Below are 18,124 nucleotides of genomic sequence, written 5' to 3'. Positions count from 1 at the left end.
CAAAGCAGCTTGCAGACATCTACGATGTGCGGTGTCAGGAAACACTGACATCATGTTCAAAGTAAGTAATGATAAACAACCAAATATTTCAGAAATTTCAAAGTGGATTTATTGTTCTGCCTTGAGACTCAATCGGCTTGGTAATAGCAACCAGCAACAGCTCGCAACATTATGCTGGGGACACAAAAGACCTTTTTTGCATTAGAAGCATTAGAAAGAAAACTAGGTTGTACAGGTACTCTCCTAATTTAAGGAAGGTCTTTAAATGATTTGATTGCTGACAGTATTCTTCCGTGCCCTGGTGCGTCACTGGCCATAATTGAACATGCACTCAGCAGTGGGGGTGGGGGTGTAAGGCATCTCTGCTCAGCCACATGGAAGTGCAGTCCATTTCATTTCCTCCTGAAAGACAGCAATTAATCTGATTAGTAATTAATCAGCCTGCTGGACCTGCTCTTCACTACACTAATGGCCAGTATGACAGCGAGGCAACTGCATTATTAATAATCCCATTTCATGGGCTGGAGGGGGTAGGGATGTGGATATGGATGGGGGGGGGGGGGGGGGCATGTAGCAGGACCAAATCAGGGCCAATGATCAGCAAACAAGGCTCATGGCCTACAGGGTCATGGAAGGCGAAGAAGGCAGAAGAAATGAGACGCGAACATGACCACACCTTTTTACAGCCGCCCAGTACCCGGACTGAACACTTGATGAGAGACTGGTTCCAAACAGTGGTGCATAATGTTAAAACTTATGATTGTGAGCCTCTGTGAACATCTAGTCTTGTCATGGCAGGCAGAACACACATCATGGACAGTGATGGTGTCTCAGATCAGGAGGCCTAATGAAAGTTTGCAAGGTTTGTTACAGCACTCGGGTCCCTGTTGCACTCTTTTGAAATATCAGTATTTCAGAGGCCAATATCAAGATGATGATTAACAATTGATCCGCCGTACAGCAATATCACACAAACGCACACAGCTCCTTACAGAAAGGCGACAATGAGGGAGTGAAGGAGAAAGGATGTGCTGTGAGAGAGCAAAGACACAGAGGCGATCTCATAAGCAATGAGGCACGTCTAAATACCAGTGAACTCCTCTGGGTCTTTTAAAAGCAAATGAGAAAATCGAGGTCACATGACTCTTGTTAGCTGAGATGGGGCCAATATTTACAGTCACCATTTATACCCCAGCTGTCGCCTGAATGACATCTTTAACCTGAACCTTTATCGTCTGAACCTCTACGATTTAGTGCCGCGTCAGCTTAAACTTATAAAACATCCAATAGAGAAGTTTTGGCCTGAGCCCACACATCTCCTCTTGGCTCAGCCTGTTGACTAGAGTCTGAATTAAGCACTCTTCTAGAACCTTTGCATTTATCCCTGCTTTATCTTAGCTGAGCCGGTCTAGCCAAGACTAAGGTCGCTGTTTCTGCGGACACAGCGCAAACGTGGAACATAAGACCTCATACGACCACAGCGCACGCATGGGTGGGTGTGGCAGAAGCGTTGTTTGATGTATTGCTATTTTCATAATTACAAAGAGGTTGCGTTAGACTGAATACATGATCAGCAGGTGTGGCTAGGCGTCCCGCCAGTGTATCTAATCAGAATAACTCCTCTAGTTCCGTTTAAAAGCTGGGTGTGAGAAAAAGCCGAGCATGAAACGGCGACTGCGCAGTGACAATTTCGTCATGGCAGCGAATGTGCAGGAATGGCAACGCCCACAGAAATTCACAAATGAGGAAACAGCCATACAGAGAAGTAGTCGCCGCAGCAAAATGTATGGCATTCAAAGCATTATTATTGTTCCCGATGATGAGCGTAAATTATTATTTACATAACTGTGATATGACGAAGTATTTTATTTATTTAAATTATATATTGTTTTGGGTTTAATGACCCGTCGGATTCACATTTTAATAGTAACAATTGGATTTTAAAAAAGAAATAACTTAGGGTGATGTTCGTGATCAAAATCCCGTTGTGAGAAATTAGACACAATTGTGCAGTAGTGCAAGCGCGTTTTTAAACCAAAATGGAATCGACCAATACCGTCGCACCAGCAGGTTTCAGTGTCACACCCCCGTTGCATCATTCCACCTAACCTGTCACATGCGCTTTTACGTCTGTCCACCAAGTTAACGAATGGTAATACACGCATGCGCATCTTACGTTCAGTTAGTAAAATACGGCGTTAGGTGGCTTCAACGCACCAGCACCGACACGAAATCAGAGCCCAGTCTTGTAGAGCAAAGTCTGCTCTGCATGGCCAGCGGTGGTGTCTGTGGTCTTATTTCGACGGCAGCCACCTCATGCAAAGCAGACTCAGCAGTCTAGCATTTCCCATGCGATTTCTCACCAAGCACAATGCCTACACAAATATGTTGCTTTTTTGTGTTTTTAAACTCTGTGTGGTGGCAGTATGTTGTAAATTCTGGCATTATACATTTAATTTGTGCCATATTGTAGCTTTAATTTGTGCCCAATTGTGACAATATTGTAGTCACAATTCTGTTGGTGCAATGACAATGAACAGGCAACCTTATTTTGTCCCCTTTTAAATATGGGGCTCACAATACCTTGCTGGTTTGTAGGAACAAGGATGTAAACTCTCAGAGGACGTTTACACACACAAATGATCACACATGACAAAAGTGAGTGTGTATAATCGAGTCTAATAAATGACACTGCAGCCCCTTTCCTATGAAACACATTTCAATTTGTTGACATGCGCACACACACACAGAAAAACGTGTGTGTGTGTGTGTCTTTAGATTCTGGAACACCATCCTAACTGACTATATTGTTTCAAATGAACTGGCTGTCACTTCATATGAGGTGGCTCTGATCAAAACTCCAGGCCAAAGACCCAGTAATATTCTCCAGACTCTAAACAAGCTCAAAACAAAAATGCCTGTTAAATGTGGCTTACATGCATCTGACTCATTATTAAATAAATATTTAGATCTTTCTGTATACCAGGTGCTTCTTTACGGTCTATTTAAATTTCCCTGCAGATGAGCATCAGTTTAAACATGGGTATTTGGGACTACTCATGTGTTAACCAAAGCAACAAAAGCCTCTGTAGCTCTTTGCAGCCTCTGGACTGCCGAGAGGGGACATCGACACCTCTTCGCTGTATTCATTTGCATTAAAAAAAACCATTCAATTATAAGTCCACTCCATACATTCCGATGACCAAATATGGCCATGGCAATGAAGCGTCTTGAATTGGGGCGGGGTTTCAGATATCGGAAACAGACGCTGTTAGTCGCCAGCGGTTAGCGCAGCTAGCGGCAGTCAGAATGTGCTAACCTTGCACAAATACGTTTGCGGCACATTCTGCGAGTGGCCCCCAAACTCAGCAGGGAGGAGGCTTTCTTAAGAGAGGCGACTGTGTGTAAAACTCCGTGGTTGCTTAATAAGCTGGGCTAAGCCTGGGCTCTGGAATTCGAAACCAGTTTTACTCCGACTCTGGGGTGTCTGTTTCGTGCCAGGAATTCTAAAATTTGAATCCCTCAGAACAGGAGCCCTACAGTCTGACTGCAAAGCATATAGCTATATATAGAAAGTACTTATTGTTTAGTCATGTTTTAATAATGCAGGTATTAATACATTGTTTACATATGACATATGCAATGCTGCAGTTGCTTGGGAAATAAACAGCATCTCTGACTAGGAAAAGGAGAGCGGGAGAAAAACAGGGAGAGATTAACCAGGGTTAATGAGTTTAGAAATCGTGGCTCTGCTCGTGGCGGTCTCTGGAGGAGGGAGCTCTGCTTTCCACCAGAAACATCTGCTAGTGTTTAGAGCTCCACTGTGCGTGTGTGTGTGCGCATGCCCGTGTGCTGTGACAGGCCGAGTAAGGGCGGTGGTTGCTCTAAGGGGAACGTTCAAGCGGTTTGTCCCTTCCTCTGTCACAGGTCACTGACCACTTTGTGTTTCTGGCCAGCACTTTCCTGCCTCAAACATGCTGTTATTAACCTGTGACTTTCCAGCATGACTCCTAATTCTCTCTCTCTCTAATTCTTACAGGATCTTGGCTGAAGACTGCTAAGTGCTGTCTTGTCTGTGGGGTTGTTGCCCCTTCCCCCTGCACCCCCCCCCCCCCCCCCCCTCAGTGCTCCCAACCCAAAACTCTTGCTTCCATCTGCGGCGCAGAAGTTCCTCCATTGAGCTCCGAGGCGGAAGCCAAAACTGCTCCGTTCATCGGATTCGGCAGCCATCCGGGCACTGACAGTGAGTACAGACAGCCTTCTAACCCATCCCACTCTCTCCCTGAGACGGCAGCGTAGATATCCTGGGATTCTCCCCGGCAGATGCAATCGATCCCAGACTCCTGCTTGGTTTACTCGGGCGCAACGGCAGCCGGCCAGCATCAGTGGGAGCTCAGGTGTGCCTTTCTGAAGCTGCTCTTTGTACAGGCTCTTAGCTGTCTGCTGATCAAGCGTCCCAGTGGGCCTTGTAATGAAGTTTGACGTCTGCCTGCCGTCTGCCACCCTCAGCCTGAGATCAGGTTGCTATGACAGCTACTCCCATTCAACCTGTTCCACGGCTGGAAGTCCAGTGTCTCTAGACAAATGGACTCAGAATAATAAGTATATAGTGATGAATCATAATTTGTATCATAATTTGAGAGCTAAAAATCTTTACATTTTTAAATGTTCTGGAGTAGAAAAAAATAGCTCTGGTTTGTATGCTCTGGCATGACTTCACTATAGACTGTCAATTTCTCCAGTTGTTAGAGCCTGAACAGAACACATTTCTCATTCTGTCTCCATGTATTTTTCATCTGTCTCTTGTTCTGCCTATGCCCTCTCTCTCAGGCTGTAGTGACTACCCGAGCCCCTCCCACTTTTCTGCGGGTGTGTTTAGCGCCCCCCTCCACCATGCTGCGGGCAGCTCTGCTGGTGGGCTGCATGTTTAGCCCCTCTGTCCGCCCTTTTGCGACCTCGCTCTTTTTTGTCCTCTAAGCCCTCCTTTTTTGATTTTAAAGGCCACCGAAGGCCAGGGAGCGGCAGTCAGAAGTGTTCGGCTCACGAGCAGAGGCATGTCTGTTGTGTGGCTGAGGGGTCCACTGAGCACTGTGCAGATTGCGTGGTGCTGGACTCATTCGGATCGGAGTGCAGAGAGGAGGCACCTGGCCCCAGGTCTCCAGTTCCCTGTAATGGTTGTAATTTAGGGGAGCTGTCGGGCAGTAGAACAGAGGAGCACAGGCGCAGAGTGGGCGCACAGGCGTGAAGAACACGCGGGCCGTGGCCCAAATGGGAGCGCGGCGCACTCCACTTATCTTTCCTGTCACTTTTTACTATCAGACAATGTGACTTCGTCTGTAGGACCATACAGACAGAGAGCTGGGAGGAATCCTCTATGGCTCACAGATGCGTCTTTGTGAGAATAGTTTTTCCATTGCATTTCAGGGTTTCGGGCTTCTGGGATGGATGCATTGATGATGGCCTAGCAGGGGGAGTGGGCAGGGCTTTCTGGTTCAGGTCCTGCTCCATAAGTGACTTGGGTCAGCACACACGACTGTGCTGCACTGGGCTTGTGTAACTTTCACGCCGATGTCATTTTCAGCTGACATTTATTTTCGCGTTTGTCCTAATGCTATCCCTCTACAAGGAGTGCTTCCCTGGAGCAGCCGGAGGTTAATTGCTTTATCCAAGGGCACAGTGGCAGCAGCCATCAGTGGGCATCAAACCTCTGACTCGTAGCCCCAGCCGAGTCTACTGAGCTACCATCACAAATTACAGTATTCACTCCACTGTGCTGTCCACTGTGTTAATGCTGCTACACTATTTTGTTCACTACTAAACCGACCCTCTTATGGGGGGCAACGGAGAGGTCCTATTAGAGAAGAAAAGAATGCACAGCCATTGAAAGAAAAAATATATCAGGTGTCAATTGTCTCACTCAAGGGCACCTTGCTGGGGACCCACTTGGGATTCTTACCAACAAACTTGCATCAGTGTTCCGTGGCTGTGAGAAGTGGGGCCCCTCAGTGGAGCAGGGTCCCACCCACCTGCTCCCTGGGGTCCCTTCTGGAGATGAGTGCTGAAAGAGAACAGTGTTTCACTCCAGCACCCAGAGCCCCACAGCCAGACAGAGGCACAGATGGTGCAGTGAGGAGGGTGTCTCCACATCCCGCTTCTGACAGGAGCTGATCTACCCCAGTCACGCATGCTTCGCTCCTGGAATCTTGATATGTGCAAATGTTCAGACGCACACACTCACACTTGCACATGCACCTGCTTCTCTGCTTAGGTACATGTGCACAGGTTCATGTGCATGTCACCTTCTGTCTTGTTTGAGGCAGTGGAAGGCGTTTATCAGCCCGTGGGGGCTGTGTTGTGGTGATGGAGACCGCTGGCCCTGCTGCAAGACAGACAGATCCCCCTGGCCCCAGTGCCAGCCCTGAGCACTGCCTTGTAGGGCCCAGACTCACCAGATGCTGCTGGAAGAATACTGAACTTAAGCCCTCAGGAACTGCACTCGCTCTGCCGACGCTGTGATCGCTACAGCGCTGCCCAACCCACCGCTGGTTTCATTATGCAGCAGGATATAGGCTGCGAGTGTTATGGTGACGTGATCTACTGCAGGGCCATGTCTCGAGGAAGGATGACTGTTCCTTTGTTTTTTGCCATATTGACTGTTTGCAAAATGGTGGTCTTAAGATGCTTTAAAACAGTTTTGGGACAGCATGAGAACAAAATGTCCTACAAACTACAGTCTTAAAGGAATACAAAAGTTTTCCTGGAATTTAAAATAGAAAACTAAAAGCAAATCAGGCCATGTGTGTGTGTGTGTGCGTGCACGCGTGTGTGTATGCACACGTGTGTGTGTGTGTCTAGGTGATAATTGTAGGCTTTGGATGGTATCCTCTGTGAGAGGCTGAGAGCGTTTTCCCACGGCCCATTGATATTCCGAGTGAGTAGCACATTAAGTACGGTATTGATCTGCAGATGTGATGCATCCGTCGGGATTCTCCAAAGGCGCTCTGGGATCCGTTCTGTCAGTACATCATGTCTCTCCCAGCCTTCCTTCAGGCATTCAGCCACATGAGGAGACCAGTTTTGTCTGTTTGTGTGAGTGGATGTGTGTGCATGTTTGTATTAACGTTATAATATCTAAACTCTGACATTTAAACTCTTACTTTTTGTTTTCCTAGGATGCATTTCATTTTGCATTGTTTTTTTTCTTCATAATTCTCATCTAATGCTTGTCAAAAAAGCAACACCTGCTATTTTGTACAAATCTTTCTGCTTTTGGCATCTCTTTTAAAAACAACGCTCTTCTCCAGCTGAGTCTGCCGTTGGGGGTCACTCCAGTCCTCACACTCTGCTTGCTCCTGTTCTGCTACCCAGAATGCCCCTCCCCTATTGGCACCAAGAGAGACACAGTAAGGTAGCGATGCCGTAAGGAGGGAGCACATAAGGCCATGAGACTGACAACACAATGCACTCTGGGTAGGAACTTGAGGTCCCTGCAGCCTACACAAACGGACCTGCCACAGCCTGAAAAAAAATCGCCTTTTCATTCTAAAAAGACAGTCAGAGTGTGTTTACCTGGGGGGCGTGTGTGTGTGTGTGTGTGTGTGTGTGTGTGTGTGTGTGTGTGTGTGTGTGTGTGTGTGTGTGTGTGTGTGCACGTGAGTGTGTGTGAGAGTGAGCGATGCAGGGAAGTTGCTAACACACATCCTTCTTTGAAGCAGCTTCAGCTCCAGGCATGAGCAGGTGCCCAATAAAAGATAAAGCCCTCTGCTTGATATTGCCTCCCTTGGGCTGGTAAGATACTGGACAGCCAACTGTACCTGAATCTAACCCATCCAAACACACTGCCATCCGCTTCAGCTGCAGTCAGGAATGGTTCTCGTTTGAATGTTGAATGAAATATTTAGACATTAGCACTTTAGGAACCATGACACTACTTAGCAATTGCATGGAAAATCAAGGCACAAAATGAAAAGGTAACATCAGAGGGGGAAACATTTCAAAGCACGGAACATGTTGAGGCTTAAGTGTCACTGTTATCACATGTGAGGTGAGTCCATTCTTTTCTTTTTAGTCTCTTTCTCCTTTTGGTATAATTTATCAAATTGATGTTTTTCCACTACCTCTAGTTACCTGTCTGCGTTGGTGGAATTCAGCATTCTCTAGTTTTGCTGTCTGCTTTAGTGGAATTCAGCTACTGCACTCTAGAGTTAATCTAATTAATTCAGCAGACAGCTGGTAGTGCCTCACACTTATCAGATCACACATGTCTTGCTGTTTTTTCTTTTGCAGTAGGTAGGAGTGAGTAACATACTTGTCTGTTGATAACCCAATGTGCACAAGGTCAGTAGCTTTTACCATATGTTGGTTTGTCTCACTCTCTTGTCCAATTTCCATTGTGTGCTTGCAGGTAAACTCTCCATGAGACCACTTTACTTTCATTCCCCTCCACTTATAGCTGATGAGTAACTTGTTCCCTGACCACATGATAACCACTGCCACCCTTCCCCCCCACACCCCCAACCCAAAATAAACATTTAGTGCACCAACCTGACCCTCCTCCGGTTCCAGGGGGTGGACCAGCCTGTGCACAGTTTTCTGCCATGAACTGAATCAGAACCCTCAAATATCCAGCCATGTCAGATGTTCCCCACACCATTCAATCCTCCTAGCCTCTCAGGATGGAGCCAGCATCTCATCTTTCACCACTGTCAGTTATTTCCTCTTCAGACAAGTTCGCTTTTCATATCCACAACCTGGCTGCCCCAAAGGTCAAATTAGAATATTCATGGGGCCGGCTTTTAAAAAAAAGCACTTGGTGAAGGACGATAAAGCTAGATGAGTTCACCGCTGTTCTGCTCTGAACTTCCCCGCAGCCTCGTGCAGTCATCGTTCTGCTCATGCCCAGGCTGCTCTCTGTAGTTGATGGTGGAACCATGTGCCTGTGGAGATTATTCAGTCCAAGAAAAAAAGTCACATTGTTTATAAATCCTGACAGAAGATACTAAATCCCTAAATCCTCACAGAAGATACTAATTTGGATGGCAGAAGCCTTGAGGAGCCTGAACTCTTGGGATGGTGGGAATCTTCTCCTCTACTTCCACTTTTAGACTTGCGGACAGGCCCAGACTAATTGGACATGAAGGTGTTCTATTTTGAGCATAGCTGCAGCCTGGCCTGGACCACCCTGTTGAACTCTGGCCATCTCCTTAAATGAGACACAAGCTCCTGCTGCCTGGAGTATGACACGTCCTGGCTTTTCTGATTGTTCCTCTTTTTTTTTGTCTGCTGCTTCAGATGTTCCTCAAGTGCGTGCTGTGGAGGCGTCTCATTATCTCTGAGGCTTTGAGAAGAGGACCTGTAGCTTGGTCTTTTTTGATGAGTGCTATAGAAGTGGTGGTGTGCTATATACCATGTTCTCCACCTCACAAACCCCTGCTTACTGTGGTCTCTCTAGACCAGACATTGATCTTATTTCTGTGCTCACGGCTTTGAGCAGTAAATCTAATGGCTGCTTTAGAGGTCTGAGCATGTCTTAAAGTCCAAATGCAAATGTAATTGTTAATAAAACCTTTAGAATACATTCAGAATGTTTTCAGAATGGATTTCATTATTAGCATTAGTGCTGTTTATAATGATTTCAGCATTTTAAGTGCTTCAGTCAAATGCACTCTGGCACCTTTTCTGCTCTAGCAGAACAGTTGAACTCGATGCTCAAGTCAGTCAGACCAGGTCTCACGCCTACCCAATAAACACTGTTCTTCAGGGCTCGGCAATGGCTTGCCTTCCCACACAGCTCCCAGTGTGCTGTCTAGATTGGTACCTGCTGTAAATAAAGAGCACATCCGCTCTAACCTCTGGGCCATTTTTATCTGCTCAAACCACCATCATTAGGGATGCTGTGCCAGCTCAGCGGCAAAGACACAGAAGTGAAGACCCTGCACTTATACAAGTGTTGACCCCGAGCATGACGCACAGCACCAGGGAGCGAGCCACAGCCGGACGGGTTGCGCCCCACACAGCAACCCCAGTCCTGCAGCCCAAACTGAAGATTTGAGAGCTGTATGTGTAGCTGAATGTGAAGAACACAGGCCAGCTGGTCCAGCTGCATTGTGTCGGGCCTGCCTGCTGGTCGATCGTGTTCTTCCCAGAGCCTGCGTGGGGGAGGCAGACGGAGCGGTGGGAGCCGAGTCCCCATTACTGCTAGAGGGAGGGCACCTAAAGCGCATCAGAGCAGCGCACTCCCAACACCCTTGCGCACCCCTGCAGACCTGTCCACAAAGACCAGAAAGAGCCCAACAACAGACACGTCCTCATCCTCTGACTTTTTCCATTTTCTGTTGTTCATGTCTCTTTTCTGACCCCCTGGCCATGCTTTTCATTGTGGTTCTTTGAACACAAGAACTCTGTTTTGCTCAACTGATCAAATATATTCTATCTGTCATTCTGAAACACATCTGTAAACTGTATATTTATATATAGACCTTTATGGCATGGAGTGAACCAAGGCCACAAGCATTAAATTCTCTCTGGGGAAAGATTTCAAGATTATGTTGGTGGTTGTGATACACTAGTCTGACACAAATAGTATCTCAGAAGGACTGTAAGTGCTGAAACTGTGTGTATGTGGTAAGGTTCATATTTCTGTGATGCATTAGCTATAGATAAGATGTTATAAATGGAAATATCTGTAAAAGTAGTCTGCTGGTGTTTGCGTGTGTTTGTGTTTGTGTGTGCAAGTGTGTATGCGTGTGTGCGCTAGTGTAACCGCAGATTGTCTCTGTATTGATTCAACTTGTTCATTCTGGTTCTGATTTCTGGTGCTCAGTGGCTTCTGTACTCTTTAGTACAGTGACAGTAATACAAAAAAGAACTCTTTGGATCTCTCGCTTGCTGTCTTAAGCAACCCATAATCTCTTGCTCTCTCTTTCTCTACATCTCTGTGCCCTGTTCTCTCTTCTTTTTGTCTCCTTTTTGACTCTAGACACACTCTATATATGTTCTTTTCACTCATTTTTTTGTGGTGTTTTGCCCCTCCACACACACACACACACACACACACACACACACACTCACTCACTCATCCCCATGTCATCGGTGGCACAAGAATAATGACCCTTGTTGGCTCTTGCACACAGACTAATGAGAATCTCAAATCCGACAAGCAGAGTGCATTTATCACACACTCACGCTTAATGACGCCAACACTGCCATAGCTTAACACACATATGCGCGCACACACATTATAGATGAGGCTGTCTGGCTCTCCTGCGCTCCATTAGGGCAGTATGCTGTAATACTCGGGGAGGGGAGAGTCAGTTCAGGAGGAGAACTGTGCCCATTTCTCTCCCTCACACCCCCACGTTTTCTCCATCTGTTTTTGCACTCTCACTGTTAACAGGTATTCACATTAGTTTTACAATGACTCATTTAAAACATCTCATATAATTTACTTAACTAATACGTAAAGTAGTATCTAATCTGTTCTAGGGCATGTAATTGGGATTAAGATTAGGATTAGATAAAGGATTACACAGTGTGAAGGAAGAGTGTTCCCACTGTTTGATGTGTAGATTTAACAGATCGGTTTGCACCTTAAACACACCCACACATCCTCATGCCACACACAGGGGATGGCATGTCATACCTGATCACCCGTGGCGCCACCAGCTGGCACTGTCTGCTCCGTGCCGAGGCCCGTTTTGTCGCATTATGGGACGTTTCAGAGATTTGGATCAAAGCCTTTTAAAATGGCCCTTAGTAATACATTTCTCTCCACCCCACTTTCCCAGTGTTCCCCTGGCACTGGACCTTTGTTGTGGCTTTGTTTATGTCTTCCACAAGGTCAGCCTGAATGCCAGGCGGGCGCGTCTCTTTCTAGGGCGTTCACACTCTTGCTGTCAGTGTGATTCTTATCTCTTGTCATCTTGATATAATGGGTCTCACGTTTTCTATGTGATGCTCCAGTGATTTGCCTGTTTATTAGAGCCACCTTAGGTATGCAGGTAGAAGCCATAGCCATCCTGTTACCTTGTTTTAGCTCTTCAGCCGTGCTCAGTTTCTGACTGGGCTCGTTTTTGGTGGCAGACCTCTCGCAAACCCAGCACTGGCGCTGTGCCAACACATGTAAAAACTCCAGAACTAAAAGACCCTGCTGTGCCTAGTGCACGTCAACCAATGTAATACCTGCTACCTTCCTGCTAGCAGGGCAGGCTCACCACTGCGTTGAGAATGGCTTGCCACCCAGTTAATACCTGGGCAGTGGCTGAAGACTGACCGGTGATGATGAAAGAGCTACAGCATGGGTGACAAATCAGAGACCAGAATGTGCATGATTGCAGGTGGGTTACAGTCTATAACTGTGCACATATTAATTGCGCCTGTAAAATGTGCACTTAATAACATGGTATAAGGAAGGTGTTTCTAATATAGTGAGTGGCGTGTGTATATGAACAAGGGCTAAATGCAGACGTGATGTAAAGTTAGTGAATGCAGGAAAAAATAGGGTGTTTGTAATACAGAAAATAAAGTTGGGAAGGTCACTTTCAAAATGCGTTCTGCGCCACATTACTGATTGCGTTATTTAAAATTGTAATTAGTAACAATCAAAAGAACTTCACGATCCCAGTAACACATTCTGATTACATTCTATACTTTTTAAATTACCTTCCACATAAAGCCTGAATATTGAAACTTAAATGCTGGTTTGTACTTACAGCCAGTGACAGTCCTGCTACCACATCTATTGTTGCCAGTTTTCCTCTCTTTTTAGATGCTGTTGGAAACTGTTCCCCCTTTAGCCCACTTTTGAAATCTAATCATAAAAAATCACATTATCTTACATTAATATGATTATTCAGCCCATGGTGCTGTACCTTTATGGATTACATTTTATGTTATGTTTTAAATATGTACTGTAATCCCATTCTGAGGTTTGTCAGCTGCCCTAGGCTCTGGAGTGGTTTGTATAGATTGGATGGTTATATAGAAGAGTGGCTGCTTGGCTCTGAGGGAGAGGACAACATGATGATGAGCTTAATTTGAGAGCAGAGGTTGGAACACACCGGCAGGATAAGAACAGCCCCCCCTATCCCCCACAACCACCACCCACCCATCTCTCTCTCAAACACACACCCCACCCACCACACACGCATGCACACATTCCCGATTCATGCTCTTTTGATTCTGACTTACTGGCACTCTTGATTGGAAATCATTCATTTAAAAATAGGGTAGCCCCTGTAGTGGGCGCCTGCCTAAGTTAAGTAAGGATCATGTTCAGTACCAGAGATGGGTGTTGGTGGCAGAGATGAGGCCTCCACTGTGTCTTATCCTCTTCTAATCAGTTGAAGTGTCCTGTCAGGAAGGTTTCCCCTTGTATGTTCTCTGACTCACACAGTCTCTTTGGACTGGGAAGGTCAATAATCAGTGAGCCATCATTGACAGGTATTGGTCAAGAGCCTTCAAGAACAGGGAGCTGACCTTGAACAGAGCTGGAAGGTTCAAAACTAATACTGAATTCTGCATTCAGATGGATGAAACCTGTCCTTCACACCACCCTCTCTCTAAACTAGTGAGCTCATGCATCTGCATTCTAAATAAAAAAAAAAAGTGACAGTGTGTCCAGTGTGTCACTGCAATGAATCTAAGTTCCGGCCAGGTACTTCAGCTCTGGGGCCGTGTGGGTTGAGCTGTGCAGCAGCATATGGAGCTTCCCCATGATGAGAGAAGAATGTGAGCGCAAGAACGAAAGGTATAGAAGGACAATTTGAAGGTATATATTAATAGCACACTGGAGCATGGAAACAAATGTGCTAGCCGCACCTAAAAGCCAATTTGTGTGTGAAATGGTCAGTCGCTCTGAAGATGTACTGAGATGAAGTGAAGAGCACAGAAGCTTTTGCCCTTGCCTAATGGAACTGCAGCAGAGATTAACAGAGTTGTAGAATCACACACATCCACGGCCACTCATTTGGGATGCATGGAGCATTGTGATTTACTGGTTAAATACCCACACGCTTTAGCTTTAGCAAGTCACTGAGTTTTACTCTCTGTGGTTTACCCAAGGAGCTCACAGAGAATATAGCTTTGTGCTTGGTTTGGTTGTATTTCTGTGTTGTGTAGGCAAACACACAAACATGCAGCCAAACCCGATGGCAGAATAACATATAGATTCTAAGGATATGCCTTTGGGGTGGGAAGATCGTTAAGAGATGTTCCCATTGTTGTGTTAGACTGCTGCCTGCTGTGTGTGTGCCTTTTTGGGCACATGTGCAGGTATGCTTGAGTATACCATCAGTGAACATGTCTGTACAACAGGCCTGTTGTACCTACCTGTTCTGAATGATATATATTTCTGCCTTCTGCTGAGCGGGAGTGCGTATATGTGTGTCAGTGCATGTGTGTGCATATGCATGTCATATACTGTCATATAAGGCAAGTACTGCAGAGACTGATCAGAGCTGCATGCTTGTATGCCCACTGCCCATACGGGGGCTTGCCAGATGAGAAACAGTTCACAGTAAACAAACATTGTAAAAATCTCTCTTACCTTCAGATCTCTTACCCCCAGGAACAAAAACATTCCCTCATGCAGTCTTCACCTGATTTCAGATACACAAAAACACCCACAAACATTTGTGCATGTACACACACTGTTGTGTGAAGAGAGACTCTAATCTGATAATTATGAAGTTTCCATCATCTTTGTCTCTGATTGAGAGTCAGTCGCTCTCTCGTTCGCTCGCTCGCTCTCTCGTTCGCTCTCTCGTTCGCTCGCTCACTCTTTCTCTCTCTCTCTTCCCCCCCCCCCCCAGCTTTGTAACTTTGTTTCTCTTAGCTGGGTGTTTCATCTTCTCAGCATGACTGAACTGGATGTCATTTTCATGTGCGTGCTAGTCCTTCTCTCTAAGGGGCCTGCAGATTTTAAGGGAAAGGCACATACACCACAATAATGCACAAAGTCTCATATTCTGTTATGTTTTGAACCTGAGACTCTCCTTCATAGGCAGGGTGTCCCCCAATAATATGTTTTATGAGTCATCACAAAGGTGCATATGTAGTCATGCCCTCTTAAACTATGGGTGTCTTTTTTTATATATATATATATATATATATATATATATATATATATATATATATACTTTTTTTTGTTGCATGTGGAAGAATGACCTAATGAACAACAACGTTAAATCTACACTATCAGTTCTTAGGTCTGCCCTGCCCCACCCTATTCTACCTCATCTTACCTATCCTGCCCTACCCCTGCTAGAAGTGTGTACAGTAATATAGAAGGGCTGACTTATATATATCACTGATGCTTTATGCCAAAAATATCCATTATTTCATTCTTTTTGTTTTTGACGCTCGCTCGCTAGCTAGCTAGCTACCTTGTACTATAACTAATTATGCATAACGTTAACTAGCTACTAGCTAGCCCACTGCTATGAGGATACAGCTGAGTGTGCCTTTATAAAGGCTTCGAGGGCCGATCTAATCTGGTCCCTGAAAAAAATGTAAGTAAATCCTGCAATGAGCACTGAAAATAAAATCGCTAGTTACCAACCAAGTAAAAGTTACAGAACAACAACTTGTACCAGATTATTCAGGAGGTACATGTCACTGGAATAAATGGTCAGACAGTGTTACTTCATTAATACCATTTAAGAAAAGCACCGTAGAAACCTGTTGACTAAGCTAAAAGGCTTATTGGCCAGCTTGCTATGAAAAATAATAGCATGACGTAAAATGCTGCGTATTTAGAGAGCTCACTGGATATCGAGATAGGTCGTCTCTCACCCAGACTCTGTCTGTCTCTCCTTAATTGGAGTCACGCAGTGTTGTGCTCAGTCTGATGAGAGTGAGGGTGTGTGTCTTGCCGCTTTGACAAAGTGCTCTGCAGCTCTTTGATAAAGACTCTGAGCGTTCTCCCAAATCACCGCATTCATACCTGCTTACGCCGACGCACAGCTACTCGCGCTCCTTAGGGAACGCTCCCTGGCGCGCGGCCGCGCGTGTGAGGTGACTAGCAGAGGAGTCTCTGGGTGGTGGTATTTGAAGACCTAGAACAGATAGTAAAAATAAAGTGAGAGAGACATTCTTCACTCTCCACACACAGCTCACTCTGCACACACTTCACTTTCCAATTATAACGCCCTTTAGGGAGAGCCTACTAGAATTTCTGTCAATACAGGCGCAGGTAATGTTTCTCAATAACAAGTTAAATTATTAATGCGAGAGCGACAGAGAGACAGACTGAGAGAAGGAATGCGTTTAACATTAACATTTGTTCAAAACTTTATAAAGCAAGCAAGAAGAGAGACCTTTTGATGGTAGTCTGTAAATCAGATGGATGGTTTGAGGAGGTGGCTCTTGATTTACAGCTAAGACAGAAACAAGAATAAACTAAGTGCATGTTTTTGTTTACCTCCCTCTCTCTATAAATGACTGATTTGCAAGGGAAATTGTCTGTGCTGTGCACTGTGTGCGCAGGCTGGGGTTCGTAGTATGGTACAACAGGGGAGGGTCCTGCCAATGGCCCTAATGCTGTCCTGAAGCCTGGCAGACAGTGGAGAGACTTCACGGTGGTTTTCCTATCGATCATGATAGTGTCTGTCTGCCGTCTGTTGGAGATCCCGCTCCGGTGTCTGGCCGCATCTGACCAGCATCTGACTGGAAACTTTAGAACAAAAAAGATGTCAGTACTTAAAGAAAAAACATTTAAATAAATAAGAAGTCAGGTAGAGGTTATTAATTGTGTGTGTGTGTGTGTGTGTGTGTGTGTGTGTGTGTGTGTGTGTGTGTGTGTGTGTGTGTGTGTGTGTGTGCGCGTGTGTGCGCGCGCGCGAGCGAGCGAGCGAGCGGGAGCTCTGTGAGGATGTGACCGTAGCCCACTGCCGTGCCCAGGTGCTTCGGTCTGTTCGACTGCATCAGGAGATCACTGAATATTTCATGTGGTGCGAAAGGCATGTTTTGAAAAGACAGAGCATCAACAAAGGCATTATACAGCGTGTCTACCACTGCCACCACTCATGTAAGCACATGAAGTACTTTTTCATAACACCACAGAGCACTGCCACATCAGAGCACTGGAGTAGGGCGTGTCAGGCTTGTGCAAGCTCCACAGAGACCTTCCTCCTCCTCCTCTTCCTCCTATAGAAGCTGGCCAGCAGCCCTGCTGGGCCAGGCAGACATGTTCGTCTGGTAGAATGACCTTGTCAGTGTGGTTGAACCCCGGTGCCTGTGGCCGATACTTTTCCTCCCTGTGGGATTAGCTGACTGGCGTTGATAGCAAGAAGGCTGTGACCCCTCTGTTATAGACCAGACATGCATGTGTGTGTGTGCGCGCGCACACACACACACACACACACACACATACACACACACACACAGAGTATGTATACACAGACCTGTGTCCTCAGATGGCACTGAGGTTTTCGTCTAAAGCCCCAAGGTTTTGCCACTATTCTGATACTGGAGTGAGAGAGTGCTGATGGCTCTGACATCATCTGTTTCCTCCTTAATCCCAAATGAGGAAGAAACCACTGTCTGTCTACAGAATTGATTCTCTCCTCTCAGCTCTCATGACAAGTAAAGGCACTGTCAGTCACGCACCCCCAACATACTACTGCACATCACTGGCAGTTTTATGTGCTCTGGCCTTTATCAGCTCTCTGAGGAGAGGAGGAACTCTAATATACCAAACGTTCCAGATGAGGGGAAAAACTCTAATTTATGTGTCCTATGTTTATTTTTGTGTGTAACATGACCTTTCTGTGAGAAGTCCAGCTCATGAATATGCAATTTCCTCACTTCAGTTTTGTAAATTAAATGAAAGTTTTGTCGGAAACATTGTGCTTGTGGTGGCTAATGGGTGCTCTACTTAGGCTGTTGTAGCGTCTGTGCATGTTAGATGAACTTTGAGTGGTGATTTCAAAGGTTCTTAATTAGCAATAGACTCAAACTGAGTTTGACTGAGGTGCAACAGCCCTGAAATTTCACGTTCTCTTGGACTGCTATGGGGCTTGGCTGTCGATAATTGCCCATCTCTGCTTGATCCTGGTTCTGGTGTGGCCATGCAGCAGTATAGTGGGTGTCCACTAAAATCTAATTAGGAAAGGCCCTGACTGTC

The 18,124-nt window shown here is 45.8% G+C and overlaps 1 protein-coding gene and 2 long non-coding RNA genes across 13 annotated transcripts in view; 2 read left to right on the top strand and 1 right to left on the bottom strand.

Annotated features, from left to right (window-relative positions):
- sema6cb (semaphorin 6Cb) overlaps nucleotides 1–18,124 on the top strand; it is a 97,834-nt gene that overhangs the window by 37,971 nt on the left and 41,739 nt on the right. For 9 of the 10 annotated variants that reach the window (XM_035530525.2, XM_081695826.1, XM_081695825.1 and 6 more), the window contains one exon: nucleotides 4,040–4,243. The exons of the other annotated variant lie outside the window; for it this stretch is intronic. In XM_035530525.2, coding sequence (XP_035386418.2) covers nucleotides 4,040–4,243 — 204 coding nt within the window. The remainder of the gene's footprint in view (nucleotides 1–4,039; nucleotides 4,244–18,124) is intronic. 10 annotated transcript variants of the gene reach the window in all.
- LOC145651124 (uncharacterized) lies at nucleotides 111–16,349 on the bottom strand. 2 transcript variants are annotated; one of them, XR_014116826.1, is made up of 3 exons: nucleotides 15,766–16,349; nucleotides 14,546–14,597; nucleotides 111–402 (listed from the first exon to the last, which is right to left on the bottom strand). It is a non-coding gene; the product is annotated as an uncharacterized LOC145651124 (long non-coding RNA). The 2 variants fall into 2 exon arrangements; XR_014116827.1 differs by having other exon boundaries at nucleotides 15,793–16,349.
- LOC118242130 (uncharacterized) lies at nucleotides 4,250–10,876 on the top strand. The gene is made up of 2 exons (XR_004776555.2): nucleotides 4,250–4,397; nucleotides 8,405–10,876. It is a non-coding gene; the product is annotated as an uncharacterized LOC118242130 (long non-coding RNA).

Source organism: Electrophorus electricus, chromosome 14, assembly GCF_041902795.1.
Source record: "Electrophorus electricus isolate QZ-2024a chromosome 14, ASM4190279v1, whole genome shotgun sequence".
Lineage (NCBI taxonomy): Eukaryota > Metazoa > Chordata > Actinopteri > Gymnotiformes > Gymnotidae > Electrophorus > Electrophorus electricus.
This window is presented reverse-complemented; position numbering and strand designations above follow the sequence as displayed.